Raw genomic sequence first — 24,668 nt, forward strand, 5'->3', positions numbered from 1 at the left:
ATTAAAAATAAGCAATTGAGAGACATTTCCTTTTTTTTAGACACAGGTTCTTGCGATGTCACTAGGCTGGAGTGCAGTGGTGTGATCATAGTTCACTGTACCTCAAATTCCTGTGGTCAGATGACCCTCCTGCCTCAGCCTCCTAAGTACAAAATATGTGAGCCTGCAACTTCAAGGAAATCAACTGACGGCATTTTTTGCCAATAATAAATTTTGAGCCTTCAAATGAAAATCAGAATTTTGGAAAACCTGTCTGCCTCTTTGAGCTTGATAGCTTCCCAGTGCTTAAAGACTTCTCTGATGGGATTATTGGTGATATGAATGAATATGATTTTTTGATATTATATAAATGAAAGATTTTAACATTTGGAAGACCTGCATAACTCAACCAATATTTTCAAATGGTCAGTGACCATACTACAAAATTGTGCAGAGTACGAGATCCATTGAAATTCCAAGATAGACTGCTAGATTTTAATATAAGAGGATAAAAAGTTTATTGATATAGTTTCAGATTCCTCACTGCAACTAACTTTTAAGAAACTTCTGCTCTGGGTTTTGGTGTAGCATCAAAGAATAATATATAATGTTTAAAAAGGTTATGAAAATGTTCCTTTTTATGATCATGTATCTCTATGGACTCAGATTTTTCTTTACATATTTCGTATAGTTTGAATTGAACATGTGGAGTGCAGAAGCAGATAAGAGAATCTAGCTGTCATCAAGTCAGCCAGGCCTTCAAGAGATTTCTAAAAAATGTAAAACAATGCTATTCTCACTAAAGTTTATCTTGTTTTTTAAAAAATTATTTTTCCTGAAAACATTTTTATGTTAACAGGCAATACATTTATTATTTTAAATTGAAAAATAAATGTAAAATGATCATTTTAAATTTCTAATAGGCATATTTCAAATATTTTAATAAAAAATATTTGGGTAATTAATAATTTCTAAGGGTATAAAGGGGTCCTGATCCCAAGATGAGTTTGGAAACCACTGTGCTACAGGACAACTGGGGATAGCTGTCTAACTTTACAGCCTGCAGAATCCAACCTCCACCCCGTGAAAGCTCTGCGCATAGCATTTTGGTTCTTTTTTGATGATACACAAAGGACAGGATACTTTAGGAGGAACTTTAAATTACTATAAAGCTTGAAAATGGTTTGCATATTGATTAGAACCCTGATGCATGTCCACTTCACTACAGGCAACCACACACCAGATGTCCTGTTTGGCTGTGCTCTGCATGGATCAAACACTCAGAAAACAGGCATGGGTCAGCTCCACAGCTGAAGCAAAACAAAAATTTGAATCCCTTTGCTACAAAACTCCTTTTCTTTTTTTAACCTTTAATTATTCTTTGAATGTTTTCTTAAATATCTTTCCTTCTGCAGAACATGATAATTCAGAAGCAATTTTCTTGTCATCATGTTTTCTTTTTTTCTTGTAATTTTTCAAATACCTGGATGATGATAAAGGGAGGTGGGGCACATGCTACGAAAAGGTTTTGTTCTAGAACAAGTTGTGCAGCTAACTTTTTGAGCTTTTTAATGAAAATATTTATTTTCTCTCAAAAATGGATAATTAAATGAAGGGTTATGCTGACCACAAAACTGTAGTGAAATCATCTCTGTGAAGCCCTAATTTCAGCCATTCGATGAAAACCAACTTGAACAAATGAAGACCAGTGTTTTTGTTTCTTTTTTATAAAGTGCTAGGATTGCAGGTGTGGGCCACTGCACCCAGCCTGTCTTAGGATTTTTGACATTATACTGGTGAGAAAATGAAAAATGAGTACCTTACAACTATTGTTTTTCACTTTCAGTACAGTATGCAATAAATTACATGAGATATTCAACACTTTTTTTTTAAGGTGTGCCCATCTTCCTGCATGCTTGGCTAGAGACAGAAATTGCTTTGGGATAGTGGTTATCTACTCCAGTGCTCAGTGCTGTTGACAGTGACAGTAGAGGCAAAGTACCCTACTCTATTTTAATAATTTAAGTAATTTGAATACCTGTCTTTTATGTAATCATAACTGGGTAAAAACATTTTGTTGTCTGAAAATCTTTCAAAATGCTCCAAAACATTCTAAACTGCAGGTAAAGTGGTGTTTGTTTGTTTGTTTGTTTTGTTTTGTTTTCTTAACAAAGAAGGAGAGATGCTGAAACTATTTTAGTAAGTTTTATGATGTGGTGAGATAACATTTTAAAAGATCATCATCAGCTTTCATTGTAGGACAGTTAATAAGTGAAGAGAATCCTCTGCATTACTTTAGTAGTTCAAGGTCCAAGAAGCCTGCCTATGGCTGTATTTTCAAATAAACCTTGGCAAATTTTTCTTTTGTACAATGTCCTTTTTCTGAGAAATAAGAGATTCATTTTTTTTTAATTGTCCTTTAGGTCCTGGGATACATGTGCAGATCACGCAGGATTGTTGCATAGGTACACACATGGCAATGTGGTTTGCTGCCTCCATCCCCCTATCACCTGCATCTGGCATTTCTCCCCATTTCTATCCCTCCTGGCTTCCCCACCTCCACTCCACTGTCCTTCCCTTGGCTCCCCCAACAGACCCCAGGGAGGTGTGATGTTCTCCTCCCTGTGTCCATGTGTTCTCATTGTTCATCAACAACCTATGAGTGAGAACATGTGGTGTTTTGATTTTCTGTTCTACAGAGATTCTTGTGTTTCTTTTTGGAATAATAGGTCAGTCTCTGAGGTCAACAAAACAGATGTGATTGCTGCAAGGTTTGCAAATGTTCCATTGTGCAATGGGGACCTGGGGTTAGTGACTGCCCTGGAGAAGCTTTTCTAGAATGTGCCTAAAATTGGTATAGGAGACGAGGTGAGGCTCAAGGTCAGGCAAGGTTTGGCGATTGCAGCTATGGCCCTGCTGAGCTCTATAACTGCAGAAAAAGAGAAAGTAAGTTTAAGCAAGGTTCGACTCACCAGGAGCTGACTTGGGGCAATAAATAAATAAATAAATCTATACAGAACACTCACCCTTTATGTTAGAAAATTGACTGGAGAAGCTGATTCAGCTTGGAATCAAAGAGGGAAAAATGCTTTTATGGATAAGGTTGAGTAAATGGCCACACCTCACCAGAGTTTGTGCTCCTTGTTACCAACCAATATTAGCAATATGTGGATTTTTTTTCTCTTTAAATTCTTCCTCATTGACATCTCAAACTGCCCTTTAGTTTTTCTGATTATATCAGTAAATGACTCTGCTATCTGATAATGGATTTTTAAAAATAACTTAGTTCTTAATTGCTTTTGTGCTAGTCAGAAAAGGAAAAGAATTCTTTGTCCTCAGAAAAAGGGATAAATAATTGCTGCAAGTGGGTATTTATTCTGCATCAGGTCAATCTTATCTTATATTTCAATATTCTCTTTCTCTCCCTGGGACAAGAAAGCATTTCATATGACATCTATCAGATGATGTACCAGGTTATGTTACCAAGACAATGGACTCCATGCTGTTTCCTATGGCATGGTGGTGTGTGATGATTACTATAAAGTGCTAAGAACTCTTTTTTTTCAATTGGGTTTGGATGCATATGTGATTTCACTTTCATTAACAATTTATGATAAGAAAAAAAAGCACTGTAAATTTTCAAAGGCCTTGCCAAATAGCAGAATAAGGCATATATCATGACCTTCTCCCTTCAGGACAGGACATGGAACACTTTTATATCCCTTACAAACCAGGGCTGATAATGGCATGGCGTTCCATGGAGAGAATTTAGATTACAGAAACTTCTGCCTTGGAAATACAGAATTATGTGGTCTCATCACCGGAAGACATTTCTTCAATACTATCTTTATGTATTTTGCTAATGTAAGCAATTATAATGTATATACATTTTGGAGGTCAAAATCCTTCATTAGAATTGTAGACTCTTTAGTGTAGACCTCAACAGGTCATCAGATTCAACACATTGGCCTTCAGATAGTAAAGTTATTAATACCACTTTGCTGGCCCACTTCCTGCACAACTAAAAAACAATTATGTTCATAAAGAAATGTCCCCTCTTCTTTTCCCCATTCTTATTTCTTTTCTCTGCCATATATTTTTTTGTCTGACAGATTTTCCTTTTTGTAAGCATAAGTAATCAGAACAATTGTTCCTCTGGGCAACTTGTTTTTGTAACAAGTCAGGAGTTGAGTCTGAATGAACTCCTAAGTGTAAAAGTCTTGTTCTTAATCTTATTGGTTCTTTGGCACAATATGAAAATGGACCTCGAGCCTATTGAAAACCAGCATTACTTTCTCTAGATACTCACAATATTTCAATGATATTATAATATGTTTCCCTTATGATTTTATACCATCTGCTAGAAAACCAATTTGCTGTAAACACATAGGTAAAAAACCTTGATTGGAAAAGAAATTAAGCTTTATTTACTGCTCATAGCAGTAACTGGAACACAGCTGGAAAACTCTGGGAAACCAGCCTTTCAAAGTACCTTGTAGCTGAATACTTCTGTCAGTATCTTGTTGCATCTCCATCATCTGTCTGCTTTTCTTCCCCTTTCAACATCCATCATGGCTTGCCATTCACTATACTTACAATGCCTCTCGGTTTTTCTTTTTGCATAATGTTTTCACCAAAGACTAGAGATGATTTGTAATCCCTATGAATCTTAAATGCATACATTTTTTTCTTGTCCCCAAATTGCTTCCTACATATGCCTTTTGTATTTCTCTCAATTTAGCTGTCAATTCTTTCTCCTCTCATTTTCCCTCTCTCCCTTCATCCTCTCTGCTTGTCTTTCTCTCTCCTCCTCCTCATCCACCAGCCTTTAAAAATAATGATCATGCTTTTATTCCATATGTTGCTGAAAGAGAAAAACACTGATCACTAAGCAGAGTGGAAAATTGGTTTTCATTCTCTATATTTTGGAATCATTCTTTCCCACTTAGGCCCTTTTATATAATTTTTCAACGCAGAAAAACTTCTAATCTGTTAATTTAAACTTTGAAAGGCCAAAGCTTATGCAAGCATAACTTGAAGCTTAAGAGGAGGCATTATTACTTTTATTTGCTTAGGTGGTTATGAGCAAGAGATGGATCATTCAACCTCCTTCACCCTCAACACATTAAATATGTCTAGGCATCCATTACTTGACCAGAGAACTTATGAACATATATACTTTTACAGGAATTCTTTATACAGCTAAGTAGGTGCCCATGAAGGCTTATATCTTTTCTTGGCTACATAAAGAATGTAAGATAATTTCCTCTGAAAGTGAAACAATATGCAGATTTTTTTTAGTGTCAAATGATAAATTCTGAAAAATCTACCATGTTAGAATTACAACTCTGGAAGTTAATTATACTTACTATAATGGGGAAGGTCTCTGCACAGCTGTGGTAGAGTGAAGCATTTGAAATTGTGGACAAGGGCTAGCATCCTGCTATATAAACGCATGGTCATCATAATGTTGATGTCAACAGAAAGATGAGCAACCTCAGCTCTGTGATGTCCTAGAAAACATGCTGGGTAGACACTTAGGCAGAAGGTCTGTGCTTGGGTTCCTGAGAAATCTGTATAGTGTGGTTATGAACAATTTCTTGACTACTCAACAATAATAGCAACAACACTTATTTCATAGAGTTACTTTTTAAAAAATTTATACAGAGTAATTTCTAGGATCTGATGCTTTTGAATATCCTCATAAAAAGATAAAAAATAAAAGGCCACACTTTACTTACAATTCAAGCATTCTTATGAGTCTAATATATTTTTTTTCAATCAGATAAATGATCTGTTGCTCAATTAAAATAAACTGTGCTGATTATGAATGTCTGGGGCCTGTTCAGGAGGCCACAGAATGGATTTCTATGAAGTACTCTCTGATTCACTGCCAGACTTGGCAGGGATAGAGGTTTGTTTTGGCCTTCTTCTCCATGCCTTTTCTCTGTGGGAAGAGAAAAGCACTGGGCTCACACTGAGGCTGGTGCTCCATCATGAGCACTACACCATCTGAGTCAACCAGATTCAGTACAGTTTCATATGCACCCTCGTGTTTTTCTCTTCAACGGAGCTTAGCAAACAGGCTTCCTGGCAAATGAGTACATGGGTTAGTAAAATTGGAGAGCCTCAGTTCAAAGCATGATTAGTGTCATGTTTTATACTTGCACCTCTCCATGAAGAAAAGTGGGTCCAGTTCTCATCTGTCTGAGGAATGATCAAGAGTGAGATTGTACAAATAAACTGCCTTATCCAAAGTTTCCAATCAGATGGGTCATCTAATATGATTGATCTGCCTAGAGGATGGATATAAAGAGCTCTGGAAGTAAAAAGGAAATGGACAATTGCCCAAAAACTGGCCACACTCCAAGATTCCAAAACAAATGGGAAGAAAAGTTCCTAGCGGAACTGCCTTGTTGTGGAGGCTATTGGCTGAAAGTGGCTTGTGGGAGCATCCCTTTTGAGGAAAGGGTGGCAGCTGAATCCATCTATGGAGGTGATGAAATGGTTGACGACCCTAAGAGAGGAGGAGGCCCTGTCATGAATTTGCTCCATTCTTCTTTTGTCTTTTCTGATACTCAAGTCACTGAGAAAAGCTGGACAACAAGGGAAGAGCCCCGTCAGATGATTCCCGTCCTGAATGTCCCTCTGCTCTCATGAAGAGGAAGATCAGCAAGGAGTAACCACATGAAATCCCTCCCAGACTCAGGCACAGGAACCACCTAGCATAGACTTTGCTGTTCTTATTAAAGGCATCAGGTGATTGGAGCTTGTAGAGAAATATATGTAAAACCATTCAAATTAGTCTGATTACATAACTCAAATGACAGCTAAACATTATAAATCAATATAAGATACAAAAGTTACCTGTAAATATATCTGACAAATTTGACATTTGTATCCTCAGAATTATTAATCCAGCCTAGGGCTAATGTTGAAAAAGTTTATTAGAATAAAATTTATTTATTTTATTTATTTATTTATTTATTTTTTTTTCGAGACGGAGTTTCGCTCTTGTTACCCAGGCTGGAGTGCAATGGCGCGATCTCGGCTCACCGCAACCTCCGCCTCCTGGGTTCAGGCAATTCTCCTGCCTCAGCCTCCTGAGTAGCTGGGATTACAGGCACGCGCCACCATGCCCAGCTAATTTTTTGTATTTTTAGTAGAGACGGGGTTTCACCATGTTGAACAGGATGGTCTCGATCTCTCGACCTCGTGATCCACCTGCCTCAGCCTCCCAAAGTGCTGGGATTACAGGCTTGAGCCACCGCGCCCGGCGAATAAAATTTATTTTTAAGAATAAAAAAAATTTAGAAGCATGCCACTCCTTTTAAAATTGGAACTACTCACTTCTTGTGAGACATTTCATCCAAAACTCATAGTGGTTTTCTACAATGACAAAAAGTCAAATCTGGGCTTCTCAGAACAATATTTGAAAAGAATGCTAGTGAACTCTGGAAATACAGCTAGTTTTTCTTTGGTTGTTACTATGTTTTTTTTTTTTTTCACTTTGATGGAAATTCTATGAGGGAAAACAACAAACCCCAAAAAACTGACTGTCAGTAGCTTTTATTCACCTTTATGATTCCCCAGCCTATATGCTTATACAAAACCTATGTCTTAATCTTACCTTGAGTGTCCAGGTTTGTGATAATGATCCCTCCAAGGGACCAATTCCAGGTAATTGACAGTGAGATAAAACCAAGCTGTGTTTTAGCTTCTCTTGCCATTAATGACTTGCTGCTACTTCTTGATGAACTGGATATACTAGCTTCCTGTCTACTACTCACAGAAAAAAATATAAGTAATCTCCTGTAGTGTCCTTCGTCCTATATAACATGATCTTATGATCATGAAATAATGGGGCCATATGAGATATCTTGTCCTCTGATACAATTGTTATCTGCACGCGTAATTTTCAGTTCACAGTTTCAAAGCTCTAATTTTAATTTTGATTGAATATCTAATTGGCTAATACATACTGGACATTTGGATTATATTTTGTAGCCAGTTTATCCTATATAGGTCACTGGAAAATTCCATCACTTAAAGCTGGATGTTTCATGAATATTGAATTTGGAAAGAATATTTTTGTGGACACAGTATGCTTAGTAAACTGATGATACTATTCTCTAAGCAAAAGTTATTATCTCCATGTTCTGTGATGCGCAACTTTGGGATCTCAGGCTCCCATTTGTTGACCTAAACCCAAACTTGTGTTCAGAGGAAGTGCTTGGCATTTCTTCAACATTCTTCTCTATGGAGAGGGAAAGGCCTTCTGGATACCATGTTTCTATGCAAGATTCTCCAGGCAATGAAGTGGGCAGATCTAATCTTAATTCATCCCAAATACCTGCCAGGCCAGTGAGTTTAACCTTCAACTTTCCACGGACTAAAAATTATTCACTTATCAGCAGAATAGTTGAGAACTTAGACTGTAAAACTAAGGTGTGAGGATAAATTCTGGCTCTGGCATTTACTACCTCGTGTGATACTGGAGAAGTTACGTAGCTCAGTTTATTTGTAAAATGAAAATAATAATAGAATATACCTTATAGATTTCTTATGAGGATTAAGTAAACATTTATAAAGAAAGTATTTATAAGCACTCAGAAAGCTTAAAATTGTTAGCTAAACCTCTGTTTTGAGAAATCATATTCTTGGATGAGTTCTTGAAGTAGAATACATATTCTACTTTTTAAAAATTCATCCAGACCATGAGAGAGCCTTAAACATGTAGCACATTGTTTTGACCCTGTGAAAAACTGTTTCTGTTGATGGTACTTGGATATAAAGCCTTTAATAGTATTAGCAAGGGTTCTCCAAATAAACAAGACCCATAGGAGAAGTGCACACCTACAGAAAGAGATGTATCTTTAAGAATTGACTCATGTGATTATAGGGGCTAGTGAGTCCCAAATCTGCAGGGTAAGCCAGCACCTAGAGGCTCTAGAAAGGGTGGTGGTGTAGCTGTAGTTGGAAGGCAGTCAGGAAGCAGAATTCCCTTTTCCTCAGGGGACCTCTGTATTTTTCTCCTAAGGCCTTCAATGGATTTGATGACACCCAACCACATTACTGAGGGGAAATCGGCTTTACTCAAAGTCTACTGATTTCATTGTTACTTTCATAGTGACATCTAGAATGTTATTTGACTAAATATCTGGCTACTTTGACCTTGTGAGGTTGACACATAAATTAACCACCACATTGCCCTTCAAGAAGGAACATAAGAAGTATCTCCATAAAACTGAGAATATGTAAGAATCTTACTGATAAATAATTTACCATGGAATGAGGCATGAAGGTTTACCAGAAGCACTTCTTGGTTTTCTGTTCTTACAGAGGAAATGTTGGCTTTTATTTTAGAGACACTATACACTACACAACTAAATATAGTTTCTGTATTTGCATTGGTTGCTAGGAAGTTCAGGGTCATCACTTGACAAAGCTCCGGGGAAGAATCTAAGACCTTGAGGCATACAATTGAGGTACCACATTAGCCTCTGTGTCACCTTGACTGTGCTTCCTATTATTTTCTAGCAGCTACCTATATCAATGCCCTTTCCAAGAACTCCTATAGTACACCCTTATTTCTTTTCTGAATAAATCCATCAAACTATTATAATTTGATTTGTCAGTCTGTATGACCTCAAACATCCTGAGTCCCTTAAAAATGGGGATCATGTCTTGTTCAATATCGTATCACCTGCTTCTAACACAGTATCTAAACTGCAGCTAATTCTGAATATATATTTGTTGGATATATTTAAGAAGTACATATCTTTATAAACCACCTCAAGTCCACTTTAGAATAAAGCACAACATAATTGCTACATAAAATTATATTCCAGTCTATGTATAAAATTCCTTATGAATCCTAGAAGTGCAATTCTAGTTTTGAGAGAGGTAAAAAGATAATGTTAGTTTAGAAATTAATCTGAAAAACAGATATACACTTCTAGTTAGCAAAACAAAAGAATAGAAATTGAAAGGCTAACCTTTGATTTTAATTATTGAGATTCTTCTCTTTGGTTGAAAATCCCTTATTAAAAGCAAGCTAGCTGGCCCTTCTTCCTGGGGGTTAGTGGATAGTGGGGAGGCAGACCCTGAAGAGGCTTTCTAGACTCATACATTGGTGGTTGCTAAGAGAAGAATCATTTTCACAATGAATCATTTGTATTTATGTAAGGGTAAGAACTGCCAGATGTTTCTGGCTGTTTTTTTTTTTCTTTTTTTTAGACAGAGTCTTACTCTATCACCCAGGCTGGAGTGCGGTGACATGATCTTGGCTCACTGCAACCTCTGCCTCCTGGGTTCAAGTGATTCTTCTGCCTCAGCCTCCCAAGTAGCTGGGACTATAGGTGTGCACCACAACACCTGGCTAATTTTTGTATTTTTAATAGAGATGGGATTTAACCATATTGGCCAGGCTGGTTTCGAAATCCTGACCTCATGGTCTGCCTATGTCAGCCTCTCAAAGTGATGGGATTACAGGTGTGAGCCACCGTGCCCAGCCCTCTGGCTGGATGTTTTAAGACAGGTGACTGTCCTCTAGTTGACTGAGCCCATGGATGGGTCTAATAAATTGAGCTCATTCTGACGTGCCAATCTATTAGTTTACTTGTAACCAAGAATACCTGAACATTCTCCTCAACTTGACTAAACTTTAAACAGTCTTCTTCCTGACCTCCCTCTTCTTAGAGCTGTTCATTTAGAAAACTTGCAAACCTTTATTCGCCTTGAGATGTAATTAAAAAAACAAACAAAACTCCTTGCTACTTTTATAGTCCAGGAAAGTCTTTCTCAAGGAGTTTGGGCCCATCTCTTTATTGACATCTTCCTGCAAGTGTGTCCCTGTCTCCTAGTTTCTGTGAGAGTGCAAGTGCCCAACTTCTGCAGGCAACTTGCTTCAAAAGTAACACTACCTCTTGTCACAGAGATACCTGAAAGTTTATGTTTGTTTTGGGTTAGGACAATGAACAAACACAGGTGGCCTATACTCTTCCACTCTCTTCCCAGCTCTTAAAACCTCTCCATCCCTTAGAACTCACACTGAGTTCTGGCTGCTTTCCTCTGTTGAATTTGGCTTGAATAAATTCCTCTTTGTATGTGTAACTTTTTCCAGTGCATTTTTTTTTTTTTTTTTTTTTTACAGTCTTGCTCTGTGGTACAGGCTAGAATGCAGTGACACTATCTAACCACTGACTGCAACCTCCACATCCTGGGCCCAAGTGATCCTCCCAGCTCAACCTCCTGAGTAGCCGAGACTACAAATGTGCACCACCACACTCAGCTGATTTTTGTATATTTAGTAGACATGGGGTTTCTCCATGTTGGCCAGGCTGGTCTTGAACTCCTGGGCTCAAGCAATCTACCTGCCTAGGTCTCCAAAGTGTGGGGATTACAGGCATGAACCAATGTGCCTAGCCAAGTCCAGTGCAATTTTTGCTTTGACCCTCCGTGCCAGGTTTATGGACTCATGTTAATGACAGATTTACAAACCAGAGTGCCAGGTTTTATAACCAAGAGTCCAACCCAAGAGATGATTGGCAAGCTCAGCATTAAAACTAAGTGTTCTCACCTAGCTTATAATATTTACACTTTTACTTCAGAGTTATTTCCACTCAAAAAGCCACTATTATTTGTCTACTGTGAGAAAATCCTCTCTTGTAATCACCATTGACTGAACATGACTAAAAATTTTTGAAAAATTCCTCTTATTCCAGTGGGCTTAGTTTTCTCACCTACAATAATGAACGTTACTTGTGTTCTTGAAAAGCAGCAAGGATCAAAAAACTCCCCACTCTTGTGTGTTTCCAGAAATGACTTACTACAAAAAAAACCATTCTCCCCCATATTACTTAGGTGAACCGTATAGATCAAACCCTTGTTTACAAACACTACAACAAAGAGAGACACAAACCCTCCAAAGTCCTATATTTTATCTTGGAAATTACTCGCTGAATTGTTTGTCCCCACTAACCATTCTGAAAATAATATTTGATAACTTAACCAAACCAGATTCAGACTTCTTGCTTTCACTAGAACTCTGAACTTAGGGCCACCCTTGAGTTTAAACAAGTGTTGGGAGCTTAAGCAAGCACTGGAAAGTAGAGCTACCACCCTTCACTGTACCTCTCAGAACTGGCTGACCACAAATAAGATGTTTCCTGCTCTAATACCTGATAACCACACCTACTCATTCCACATTCTCATACCCAGCTTTTTCTTGTCTTGTTTACCTCCATATTAAAAAAAAGCCTCTTCCTGACCTCTGATATTCTTGTAAATCTTGCAGTTGGAATGCATTCCCTATTGCAATACCCCTCTTCTATTGCAGCAGTCTTTTCAAATACAATTTCTATTTCCCTAAGTTTGGATTAAAAAAAAAAAAAAAAAACACACCTGCGAATCATTACCATTTTCATTGATCGCCAAGCTTTCTCTCTTCTCTACATTCTGTGGTTCTTGGTTCTGACATCTCTTTTCTGCTGTACTACCCCAGTTACAAATTTAACTACAGAAGCATCGCAGGGGCAGGATGATTTTGTCACTATGGAAAATTGTGTAAGTTAACTTGCTAGAGACATGGATAACCCCGGAAAACGAAAGGTGAGGATGGTTCAAAATTTACTCAGCTCAGCTTTCTGAAGCAGGTTTTTTGACCATGACTTAAACAAAATTGGCTGCGTGTTTTTACACAGAGCCTGAAGACAATTTGAAAATTCGAGTTGGCTTGAAGTTTATATTGGATTAGCTATGCTTTTCAGCTACAGTCAGCTACTAGCCTTATCACCACCATGAAAAGATGATGTATGTTTTCAATTTTATACCGCTATTCTTTGCCTGAGAATGTCTCCATAGAACTTGTTATTGTTTATTTGGGGACTTCAATAATTTAAAACGAACAAAATAGAAACACCATGGTGTCATGAAAATAACTCTAGGGTAAGAGTTGGGAAACCTGGGCTCTAATATTGGGGTGCCATTTATTTATGGTGATTTTCAGTGGATGCTTAAACTTTTCTGAGCCTCCATTTATTTAGCATAATTAATCTTACTCCATATCTTAATCTTAAAGACAAGGAATATATGGTATTAAGGGTTTATTCATATTTAAATATTATTACTTGTTTCACATATGCATCTTATATCTTCAGTAGATTGAGAGTTGCCTCAGAGATCCTATGGTATCCTAACTGCTTCACATAGGAATAAATACATAATAGTTGTTCAACAAATACTTGTGAGTGTGTGACTTGATGTGCATGACTGTAAGCAATACTAAAATAAATTCCACAAATAATTGAACAAACATTTATTGTGTGAACATTATTGTGATAGGCCCCCTAAGAAATACAAAATGGATCTGACATGACTCCTGCCCTCTAGGCACTTAAGAGTCTACCAGCGAGTATCAGAAATGCATATAAATAACAAGATCGAATATTTGAAAAGTCCTAAGAGAGGTACAGAAACAGTGGCATAAGAGTTCTTAGGTGAAATTATTTCTAGTTTGGAGGAAAATTATGAAAAACTTCATGAAAATGAAATATGAGTTGTCCCTTAAAGCACAAGTAAAATTTAGACCCAGGGGAAAGGGAAGAACTTCTAGGTGAAGGACACAAAGATTCTGGCTGCTCATCAGTGCTGTGGGCCAGTGGGGAACTGCCCAGGACTGGAATACATATGCACCCACTAAGGGGACAGCTGCGACTCAGCTTTGTGCATGTATGTGTGCATGTGTGTGCGTGCTGTGTTTTTGTCTCTGCGCACACGTGAGAGAGGAGGTCAGGGGACACTTAAAAGGAGTGGAGCAGAAGACGTCTTCCTTAAAATTATTATTCCTTGAGACTTACCCACGTGCTATTTTTGTTGTAGATTTTAAAAAACAAAAAACACCACTGCCACAACTCAACATTCTTCTGAGAGTAACCAAAAAATCCACTCTAACATTTTTAAGTGTGCAATTTCTGGTCAGCTTTCATATATAAATCTAACATAGAGTTACTAGAACTAAAGAAAAAAAATCAAAGTGAAAAATGTACGATTTTATGGCAGTGAATCTGTAGAAGAAATATTAGTCTAATGTATTGAATTTATATGTTTTTAAACATATGCTTAGTGTGTTTCTTTCCTTCAAGATTTTACAGTGTGGAATGGTGACTGCATACATGGTCTACATTCACAGTTACAGGTAATGGAGATGAAACAGCATTATGGATTTATATATATATATATATGTAAATAGATACACACATATATAGAGATATGTACATATATACATACACACGTGTATGTATGTATATATGTATATACGTAGAGAAAGAATGAGGGAGAAATTTACCAAATATTATTCCTATCACCAAAAAATGATCTTATAAATTCAATAGGCTATACAATTACATTATAATTAGCATAAAATTTATTTTATTGAAAAAATCAGTCCTTAGTTATGTTATACTTTTTTGCATAATGATGTTGCTTTTATTTTTAAAATCTGATTAAAAATATATTTTTAACATCTTGACATTGAGAACATTATAAGTATCTAACAGGAGTTCAGCCTGAGCTGTGTGGTTTTTTAAGGCTCTAGCTTAGAGGCGCACTTGAATGTTGAAGCACCGTAGTCTCTGCCTCATGGCCTGAGTGCCGGATCCCCAAGGTCGTGAAGAGCAGGAACTGATTCACTTGAATTTTGGGCAGACCACAGAAGACCACACAGCTCAGGTTTAACCGCAAACTAATCTAAATAAACATTTTAGGGACTTTGAAGACCCCAGTCTCCTCTCTACTGCCTATACTTGCCTCAGACTAAAAAACATCTCAAATCACTGAAATGACCAAGAAGCTGCTAAAATCCTTCCTGTGGCATTTCCTTTAACGTATCTGAGGGAGTGAGATAAATTACCAGTGTGGCTTTAACACGAGAGGACACTAGGGACTGTTTGTGCATTTGGCTCACCTCAGGCTTCCACTTTCAAACCAGAGACAAATCATTCAACCAAATACATCCATTCCCGTTTTTCTTCTGCTAGAGACTATACAGATAAAAATTTTTAAGGTCCTGAATAAGTTATTTTTGTATGCAATGAACTGTAGTAGGAGTAGTTTCCTTTGTGGAACATGCAGTGAACTTCATGACTTAAAATTAACATTTTTTCCCTGTATTATTTTCTGTATGAAAACTTACTGTTTTCTACTAGTTATCTTTTTGTCACAAGATAGAAAAAAAACATAATATTTATGTAAGAGTATGATGGCAGCAGATTTCTGACAAGCCCCATTTACATGGTACATTGTTCCAAAGAATGTTTGAGTAGAAAATACAGCAGTACTATACAAACCCATTATTACATTTGAGAAATCGTTAGCCTCAAAGGAGTAATAACGGTATGCTATTAAAATCGTGAATACATTTTTAGTATCTGTATTGAAAAAAAAACTTTATAAATATGTAAATTTCTGTTCAACAAATCCAAAATAAAATGCACTAAAAAACTGATATGTAGACAAAAGTTTATTTACACCATACAACATTTTAAATATTTTATACACAGCTGCAGCAGAGAAAGCTTCTCAGAGCTTTCTAGAGAAAACTGCAATAATAAAGATGTGAAATATATTATTCATATAAAAGTGAGATTATTACTTTATTGCATTTAAAGCAATGAAGAATGTAGCTCAACAAACATTCATTTAATGACAAAAACTTTGCTTTTATATTATAAAGTAAAAAGTGTAGTAATGGCCAAACAGACTGTTATAAACTTTAAAAACTGCATAAATATATACATTGTGCTTCATGGTGAAGTTTTTTGAAAACTAAACCATATGAAGCGGTTACAACATGAATCGTTGCTTGAGGTTTATCTATAAAGATTACCTTACAAATCCATTCCACAGGTACTTACAACACAGGATGGTCAGAACTGTACACCTGGTCATCTCTCTACTAGCCTGACTAGTGAGAAGTTACCATATGAAAACACCACTGACATTTGGCACATGAAGTTCCTGACATAAGATAGTCACACTGTCCAGATAGAAATGTCAGGCTTCTCAAGTCTTAAGTGTCAGTGCAATAAATGTTTTGTCTCCAACTCAGTCCATTTTGATTATTAAACTTCTGTTTGGAAGTCACCCTCTTGCACATCCAGAGGCAAATTCAGACACTTCTCCCACTCTGCTGGCCTCAGTTCCAAAGCATCCTTTGCCTCTGTGTCTAAGACATTGATTGTGGTGTAATGTGGGTATTCACTGGGGTTTTTGAAAGTGTCCCATGGATTCTTGTTTGGTGCTGGGTTTTCCTGTTGAGAGGAGAGGGAAAGAGAGTCATTTATGTGATGACCAGGATCACCGCTAGTTGAAGTTTCTGGGAAGAGAGTGTAATGGTGCCATCTCGGCTCACTGTAATCTCTGCCTCCCAGGTTCAAGCAGTTCTCCCTTAGCCTCCCAAGTAGCTGGGATTACAGGCTAATTTTTGTATTTCACCATGTTGGCCTCCATCTTCTGATCTCTTGATCCGCCCGCCTCGGCCTCCCAAAGTGCTGGGATTACAGGCCTGAGCCACTGTGCCGGCCGCATGTGTGCAATCTTAATCCAGTTTCTATCATGCAGAGATGACTTGAAAAAATGGCCAACTGTGGGAAATAGTTTTGATTTTAGTTTTATTTCATTGAACAAACTGATGAATACCTTCTCTAAGTTAGAGAAAGTGTAAGTATTGTGACAAATTTTGGTGATATTAACCAATTTGAGAATGTTTTATGGGGCATATTATTTAATAATAAAAAGTTACTGAAGCTAGCAGTATTTCATTAAAAAATTTAGATCACTATGGCTAGTTTTTCTCAAGAAATTAATATTTTAGAATATTTGAATGCTTCTATATTCCCTTGTATTGTGGGGTTTTTTTTGATGTGGAATACAGAGATTCACTAAAATTAATAATTATTATGAGATAAAATTTAACCGTTTCTCTAAATGCTTTTTTACTTTTAATTGTATTCCAATAAATTATACCAAGTTTGAAAGATACTTCCCTCCTGAAAATCACTGCCTTTTAATTTCTATTAGATCTTGATTTCTATTTTTCAGAATTATTAAAATAATCTTAGAGGCATAATATTCCAATTTCCTTTTATTTTTCATTATGGAATGTCATGTTTCTTGAGAATATTATAGTTGTTGAGTGTCACCTTCCCTACTCCATAAATCTGGCCTTTAACTGATTATAATCAATTACCAAGTGAACATAAAATAGGTACTTCAATTACTTTCTGAATTCCACTCATATATATTAAACAACATCTCAAACTATGGATAAGAAAGAGAGACAATCTGTAGAAATACTTACCATACCTAAGTCAGGTGCAGTGGTGTGTGCCTGTAATCCTAGCTATCCCAGAGGCTGAAGTAGGAGGATTGCTTAAACCCAGGAGTTTGAGACCAGCCTGGGCAACATAAAAAAAGAAACCAAAACCAAAAAGCAAAACCACAACAAACACACTTATCATAACTGGAAATTAATAAAATGTTTAATGCATTAGATGTTTTCCGCACTGGTTAACCTTACTCCTGAGAATATATGGGGAAGAAAGGTTAATAGTAAACATTTAATGACAGGTTAATTTTTAGGATGTGTGCAGGGAACTAATTCTACTTTAGCGGAATATTCCAAAGTCTCATGAACTATAGCCTTGTAGCTCTCCCTCTACCTTATCCTTCCTTCCTTTCCTCTCTTTCTCTCTGCTTCCCTTCAATCAATAATTTATCAGCTGCTCTATGCCAGACACCATTTTAGCTACCAGGGAGGATAAAGGCATTATCACCATGGCCCACTAGGAAGCTCAAGTTTTAAAGTCTGATACATGCAGGTCCAAATTCCCATTCCTCCACTTCAGATAAATGTGATTTTGAACACTTGATTTCATTTTTCTGGACCTCAACCTGAATATCTGCAAAACAGAGATATGCTTTGTACTGTGGGCCAAGGAGTTGGCAGAATGTGTAGATCAATGCCTACCTTAAGGGGATGCAAAAATAAAAAAAGTATGGTAACCTTGAATAATGCTTGGAGAATTTAATAAACACTCACTATATGGTAGTCACACTTACTGCAGAATAGTTTCTAGTTAAATTGAGGTTAAAACATGTTAATAAGTGTACATATCATCCAAGAAAAGTGCTATGGGAATTCAGAGAAGGGTAAAGAGATGGCTTTTTTTATGGGGAACACATAAAACTTCCTGAGGAAAGTGACATTAGGGCCAGAATAGATGGGCTTGGGCATGAACACGTGTGTGGTTGGAGGTCTGGTGGCTGAATGGCACACTGGGAAGTGAAAATCCAAGAGCATGGAGGCAGGAAGGCATGAGAACAGTGATCTATTTATTTTAGTTGGCATAAAAAAGAATGGCAGAAAAGAAGGTGAAGTGGAAGCCAGATCATAAGGGATTCTGAATGCCTGGCTACTAAATTTGGAATTTATTTTGTAGGCAATAGGGAGATATTGAACGTTTAGGGGCACTATGGTGACCTAAATCAACAGAATCGTCAAACATCAACTGAAAGCCTCACTGGTTCAAATTCTGCTCAATCAGATCTGTGGTGGACTCATTTATAATAGATGAGGGTTGTGTCTAAAGGAACCTTGTGGAAATCCTTAGTTCAACAGAAAGTCCACGTAGTTCAATCCTGAAAGAATTCAGAGTATGTAAAGTGTTAGTTCATTTGCTTGGAATATCTAGGGGCTCCATTTTGTTTGGAACAGACATCATTTCAAAGATCAACCATTGTGGATATGTGAACTAAAACGGCCAATTTTAAGCTGCATCAGAAAATCTATATTCTAAGTTCAAATGGTATTATTGTCATTACCTATTGAATTCCTGAGAGGTTCTATTAGTGGGTAATATATTAATGCATGAGGCTGGCTTGCTGCTAATCTTTAGCATCTCAAGGCACTCCCAGCTCAACTGCTGTTCTCATCATTGTTCACAAATGTGTGGATGCCCTTTAGGTCAGAGGCCTCCTGTCCTTTAGGTGGTAGAAAACTACGGCACCCAGCAGTCCGAGTGGGAACAAGATCTGCAGGGAACAGGGAGGGACCTGGTGGTCAGTTCACGGTACCTACGAGTGACTCATTCTCCTATGTGTTTGGTGTGATAAGAAAGGCACATATGATAGACTCTCATATGGAAAAGTGTAATATTGTCGATGGTCCAAGTAAACAATAAACTGTGGAGCAGTCCAAAGGGATCACTGAATTTGGTGGTGAAAGCTGTAGGTGCAAGGAAAAGCTTCAAAGGAGGTATGAATCTTAGGATAAAAATTTCAAAGTTAGTATAAGTCCCTGAATTTATGCAGCTGTTTTTTGTTTATTTATGTTTTGCACTTGAGTACAGAATAAGAAGCTGTAGTTAAACAGATGCATATTTGTTAAAGGCTCAAAAATTATAAATTCCATATAAGCCAATGTGCATGAAGCTTCCCAAAGTGCTAATTTGGTCTTAAGCTGCATCAGTAGAAGTAGAATGTTAGGTAAACAGAGTTCAGAGTCACCCAAAAATAGGTCCGGGCTGCCTGAGTATTTCCCATAGTTCATGGATCCAGGAGCATGCTAGCTGTCCACTTGTGGATAAGTCCTTCCCTCCCTCCAGTCATCTATCCTTTTCTTTTTTCTTCTCTCCTTTTTTCTTCTTTCCTCTCTCTGTTCTTTCATTCCCTCCTTCTTCCAGTCTACCAATATTTGGATATAAAGCAAAGGAGTATGCTTATTTAAAAGAGTAAGATTTGCAAAAGCTACTTAGGGGGAAGAGATCTCTACTGAATGGTTTGTAAGACACACACAAAGTAAAATAGTTTCTTCTCTGGATATCAGTGCCTTCTCTTTTTTAGTGTGATTTAAAGGTTTTCCTGCCTGGAAGCAAGGAAATCGACTAAATGGTTTTTTTTGGTTTCCCTTTGATTTCCTAAATTCTATTATTCTACATAATTACCATCATTTGCAGTGCTAGGCAGGTGCTGTGAGTTAGCAGCCCAGAAAAAGAAAGAAAAAACCCCTTTATTTGAGATTTTAAAAAAGTCTTTCTCCACCCAATTATGTAATTTTTCATTAATAATGTGCCACTATAAATTATGTGACTAAATTAAGGATAATGAACTCACTCATGCTCATTATTAATCAACACTGAACAAGGAAGTTGCATTTTTTTTTCTCTTCTCAGATATTTAGGATGACAGTCAAGCAGCAATGACAACTCTATCCTCCCCACTCCTAACCTCCCAATTGGTAAATATTTATAAATCTCTTGTAGAAAAGGCATGCTGCTGCAGAGATGTAGTGTAATTAGTAGACTATTTTGGTTGTCAGGAAACTGAGATACAGATAGTTGTGGCATTAATGATTTAATACCCAGACTATACAACAAGGGGAAATTACAATCATATTATAGCAGTTAGCCAGCTGTATGTGTTGCATAAGACTTCTAGATTTGTAAATATAACCCTCTCCTTTTTTTAAGCGATGAAGTTTCTTGAATTATTTCAGTGTTATCTTTCAGTATTTCAAAATGAGTAGCTGGCCGGGTGCGGTGGCTCAAGCCTGTAATCCCAGCACTTTGGGAGGTTGAGACGGGTGGATCACGAGGTCAACAGATCGAGACCATTCTGGTCAACATGGTGAAACCCCGTCTCTACTAAAAATACAAAAATTAGCTGCGCACGGTGGCGCACGCCTGTAATCCCAGCTACTCAGGAGTCTGAGGCAGGAGAATTGCCTGAACCCAGGAGAGGGAGGTTGCGGTGAGCCGAGATCGCGCCATTGCACTCCAGCCTGGGTAACAAGAGTGAAGCTCCGTCTCAAAAAAAAAAAAAATAAAATAAAATAAAAAAAAAATGAGTAGCTAATGTGTTTAGGTCTAATCTCAATGGTATAATTATCATTTACATGCTAGCTAAAAATTGATAGCTTTCTATCAAGAGAAGTAGATGAGAAAGAACCACTCATTATGAATGAAGTGTCTTCTATATGCCTAGCATTTGATTGGTGATAACAAATAATACATGATTCCTACTTCAAGGAGAAAAATTGATGAGGATGAAACTATTGAGAGACTAATTAACAGTTAAAGTGTATATTTCTGATAACCTTCATTTAACAAACACAGATTGAACGATCACAGCCATGCTGTAAGTCAATAGCAGCCGTTTACCGATAAGTTACCACAACCAGGACTGTACTAGTACTGAGAGGAATAAAAGAAAAACATAAAGATATATAAATTCTTACTCTTCAGCTCTTCAGAAGCTAACATTACTAATCAGGCAGCTAAGCCTAAATCTCATAAATAAGGAAGAATCAGTAGATTAAGAAAGTGACCAAACGTCATGTACTTTAGAGCAATATATATATTGATGTCTGGAAAAGAAGAAGGAACATCCAAGGGCTGCAAAGAGTATGAGGCAAAGAAAGAGCCCCACATTTGGGCAGAGAAGAGCTGATGTCAGATGGCAGTCCCAGCTCTATCTTACAGCTGAGCTTCAGCTACCTAACCTAGAAGGTACTTCCTAACCTGCTTGTTTTTGAAAGCGTTGTTAATGACTGAAGATAGATATTAATTACTGTTTGCTATGCTCCATTTAGGAGGGTGGAATGGAAGTTTAGAAACCTGAGTTGGGTAACTTGCTTAAGATCTGATAGTTATTGATTGAGTTTTCAACTGGTATACTGACTTCCAGAGTCCTGGGCCAGTGCTCCTATAATTATGCAATATTCTCTGAAGCTACGACTATGCCATAAACATAGTAATTGTACAAAGTTATTTTATTTGATGAAGTCCTGTACTAAGATTGTGTAATAGTGTAAATGAATGAGAAGAGAATGGTCACACTTAATAACCAGAGTCCCCAGTGCTGATCTGTGTATGAAAATTCTTACCCCAAAATAAGTAAATCTCCTGGAGACAAAAAACTATCACTCTGGTTTCAGGTAACAACTTCATATACATAAAACAATTACATTTATGTCAGACAGTCACATGAAAATGGAAATATTAAGCCAAAGGGATATTTAAAAAAAAACCTTAATTTTAACTCTGACAGTAAAATAATCAGATGAAGCCAAGATAGGTTTGATATATAACTAATTCTAATTAGAGCTTATGAATGAGGATATTTGAAATATGAATAAAATGCCAAAAGATTGTGTCATTCCTAATTTGTCCTGGTAGACTTTCCAAAGTACATTTTGGAGGCTTATAATTTTTTTTTTCTATGTAGGCTTGTCTTGTGTTCCCATGATTGGGAGGTCCTGGAAGGCAGGGATATCTGGCCTCATGTATCTTCTACTCAGGCAGTGAAGCAAAGCATACTCACCATACTGCTTGTATTTGGTATATCCCGAAATCTGTCCAAAGTTTGAAATTTCTGATTTAGTTCTTGAAATAGTTCCATATGCCTCTTCCTTGTATGCATGACTTTCTGCAAAAGACAAAATAAAGCTCTCATCCCCAACCGATGTATGTTTTTCAAACAAGAGATTTATTATTTTTGCTTTAATAGTCAAGTTTGGCAGAAACTAGGAGGTCCTATAAGATACGCAAATGCAAATAAGTTGCACCAAATCATTGTCTTAAATTCAGCACTTCTTACACATTTAGAATTGGCTTTTTCTTTCACTTACAATATTGCACACACAAAAAAAGGTCTTTCTTGTGGGTACATTAAAAATGTACCAGTCATTTCTGAGTAAGATTTTCATATTCAAAAGTTAAAGCTGTACAAAAATTGTTATAATATTTTTTAAATGTTTAAAAATTTGAACTTACAAGCATCCAAGTCCCTGATGTTTGTCATGGGAAATATTACTTTTTTATGTTTTATTTCTATAAACACTAAAATCCTAGCTGGCTGTACTAAAGTGAAAACAAAATCCCAGGCCCTGCCATTAAGGCTGAATCAACACATTAAAGTATCTGAAATATGTATAGGATCTCAAACCTTGCACTTTCCATGTGCATAATGATTGAGCTTCATAGAAGAAAATCTGACCCATAGGTTTCATCTATTTATTTACAAGATGGTATAGATTCTTAACAATTAGGGTTCAGAGCACAAATTGTGTGGCTGATATGCTTCTATAATCACAGATACAAATATATTCATAGTCTTTCTGCCTGGTTACACCTTTTTCTCCCAACTTCACCATAACTCAAAATGAAGTCAAATAAAAATGGCCTTGGGGTAAGTATCACGGCATGAATCTTGTTCAATTACCGATCATTTAAGAGCACTAACAAAGAGGAGTTAGTTAATAAGTGCCCTGTATTTATAAGTGTTATTTTAAAGGAGAAAATGTCTTCCTTGGCTTTTTTAAAAGTTAAAAATCAATATTTTGGTGATGTTCCAAGATTATGGCTGCATATTTGTGTAAGATTTTACTGTATTTTAAGCATATGCATCATAACTTAACATTTGCTCATGTGCTTTGCATAGGTATATCTATGTTTAAGCTAGAACTTGAATGTTTGGTCTATTGTTTTAATTACCAAATATTTTCTAAAGTAAGGATTTGTTTTGAAAAAGAAACATATCTTTGGGAGATCTGTAATGAATGCCTAATTGCCTTCTAAAAGACACTGTGGAGAAACACTTTACCTCCTTGAGGAAAAGGAAAAGGGCAAAAGACAAAAACAATTGAATCTTTAACACATTAAAAAAGGCTGTTCTCTCCTATGCAAGCTTTAATTTTCTATATTTAACAAATATGTATCGAGGTAATGCATTATTTAGCTCATTTCTTGCCTTTTCACTAGCCTACTTTTATGTGAGAGAATTCTGCCACTTTAAGTCTTGCAGCAATCAGTTCCTGTCTTTGCTCCTTTTGGCTCTAGGAGTTGGCTTTGTGAGAATCAGGTGTTTGAGGACAAGAACATGGCAACGTTACTCATGATAGGGACATGAAACGTAGCAAGCAATGATAGAATGATTAACTTCCCATCAGTCTGGGGGACAGTATACAAAAAAGATTTGCAGGGTTTACAGAGAAACACCAGGCAAACATAATTTGATGAGTGATGGACTGTGGAGATTTATGAGAGAGGATTTGCATAAGCAACTCAATGGGGAAATTTTGAGGACCCTGTCAGTGGCAAACATTTAGTAGTACATTTTGTCCCTGGGGAGACAAACACTTTGATGCAGTACCAGGTCCTAAGATACTGATTAAAATATAGGTTTGTGTCATAAGGAACACTTAAAAAAAAAAAAAAAACTATCACAGTTAGTAGACTGGCTCTGCCTCTAACTTACAAATTGCATTTTTCATAGTAATGAATCTTATTATATAGAGTTATTTTCTTCTGTGGTACAGTAGGGGTGACATACTGACATTTTTCTAGAGATATTTTATTTCATCATTTAATACATACTTACGAGCATCACATATTGTGCTAGCTGCTCAGGTAATGATGTTGCACAAAATCTGATCAAGTTCCTGACCTCTTGTAGCTTGAAATTTGATCAGGAGGACACATGTATGTCACATAATTATTCAAAAAATGTTAAATTGTAGGTGTGATAAAGAAAACATATGGTGCTGCTGTGAAAATGATAGGATAATTTGCTAAGATAAATCCAAGTGAGTCAGTCTCCTCATTTTCATGTATTCATATTTAATTTCAAAT

At 36.7% G+C, this 24,668-nt stretch overlaps 1 protein-coding gene across 3 annotated transcripts in view; it reads right to left on the bottom strand.

Annotated features, from left to right (window-relative positions):
* Positions 1–13,282: 13,282 nt before the first annotated feature.
* ADGRB3 (adhesion G protein-coupled receptor B3) overlaps positions 13,283–24,668 on the bottom strand; it is a 740,902-nt gene continuing 729,516 nt past the window's right edge. For all 3 annotated transcript variants that reach the window (XM_074398120.1, XM_074398119.1, XM_074398121.1), the window contains 2 exons: positions 22,360–22,464; positions 13,283–16,289 (listed from right to left, as the gene is read on the bottom strand). In XM_074398120.1, coding sequence (XP_074254221.1) covers positions 16,101–16,289; positions 22,360–22,464 — 294 coding nt within the window. In that variant the 3' untranslated portion in view covers positions 13,283–16,100. The remainder of the gene's footprint in view (positions 16,290–22,359; positions 22,465–24,668) is intronic.

This window comes from Saimiri boliviensis, chromosome 4 (assembly GCF_048565385.1).
Source record: "Saimiri boliviensis isolate mSaiBol1 chromosome 4, mSaiBol1.pri, whole genome shotgun sequence".
NCBI classification, from domain to species: Eukaryota; Metazoa; Chordata; class Mammalia; order Primates; family Cebidae; genus Saimiri; species Saimiri boliviensis.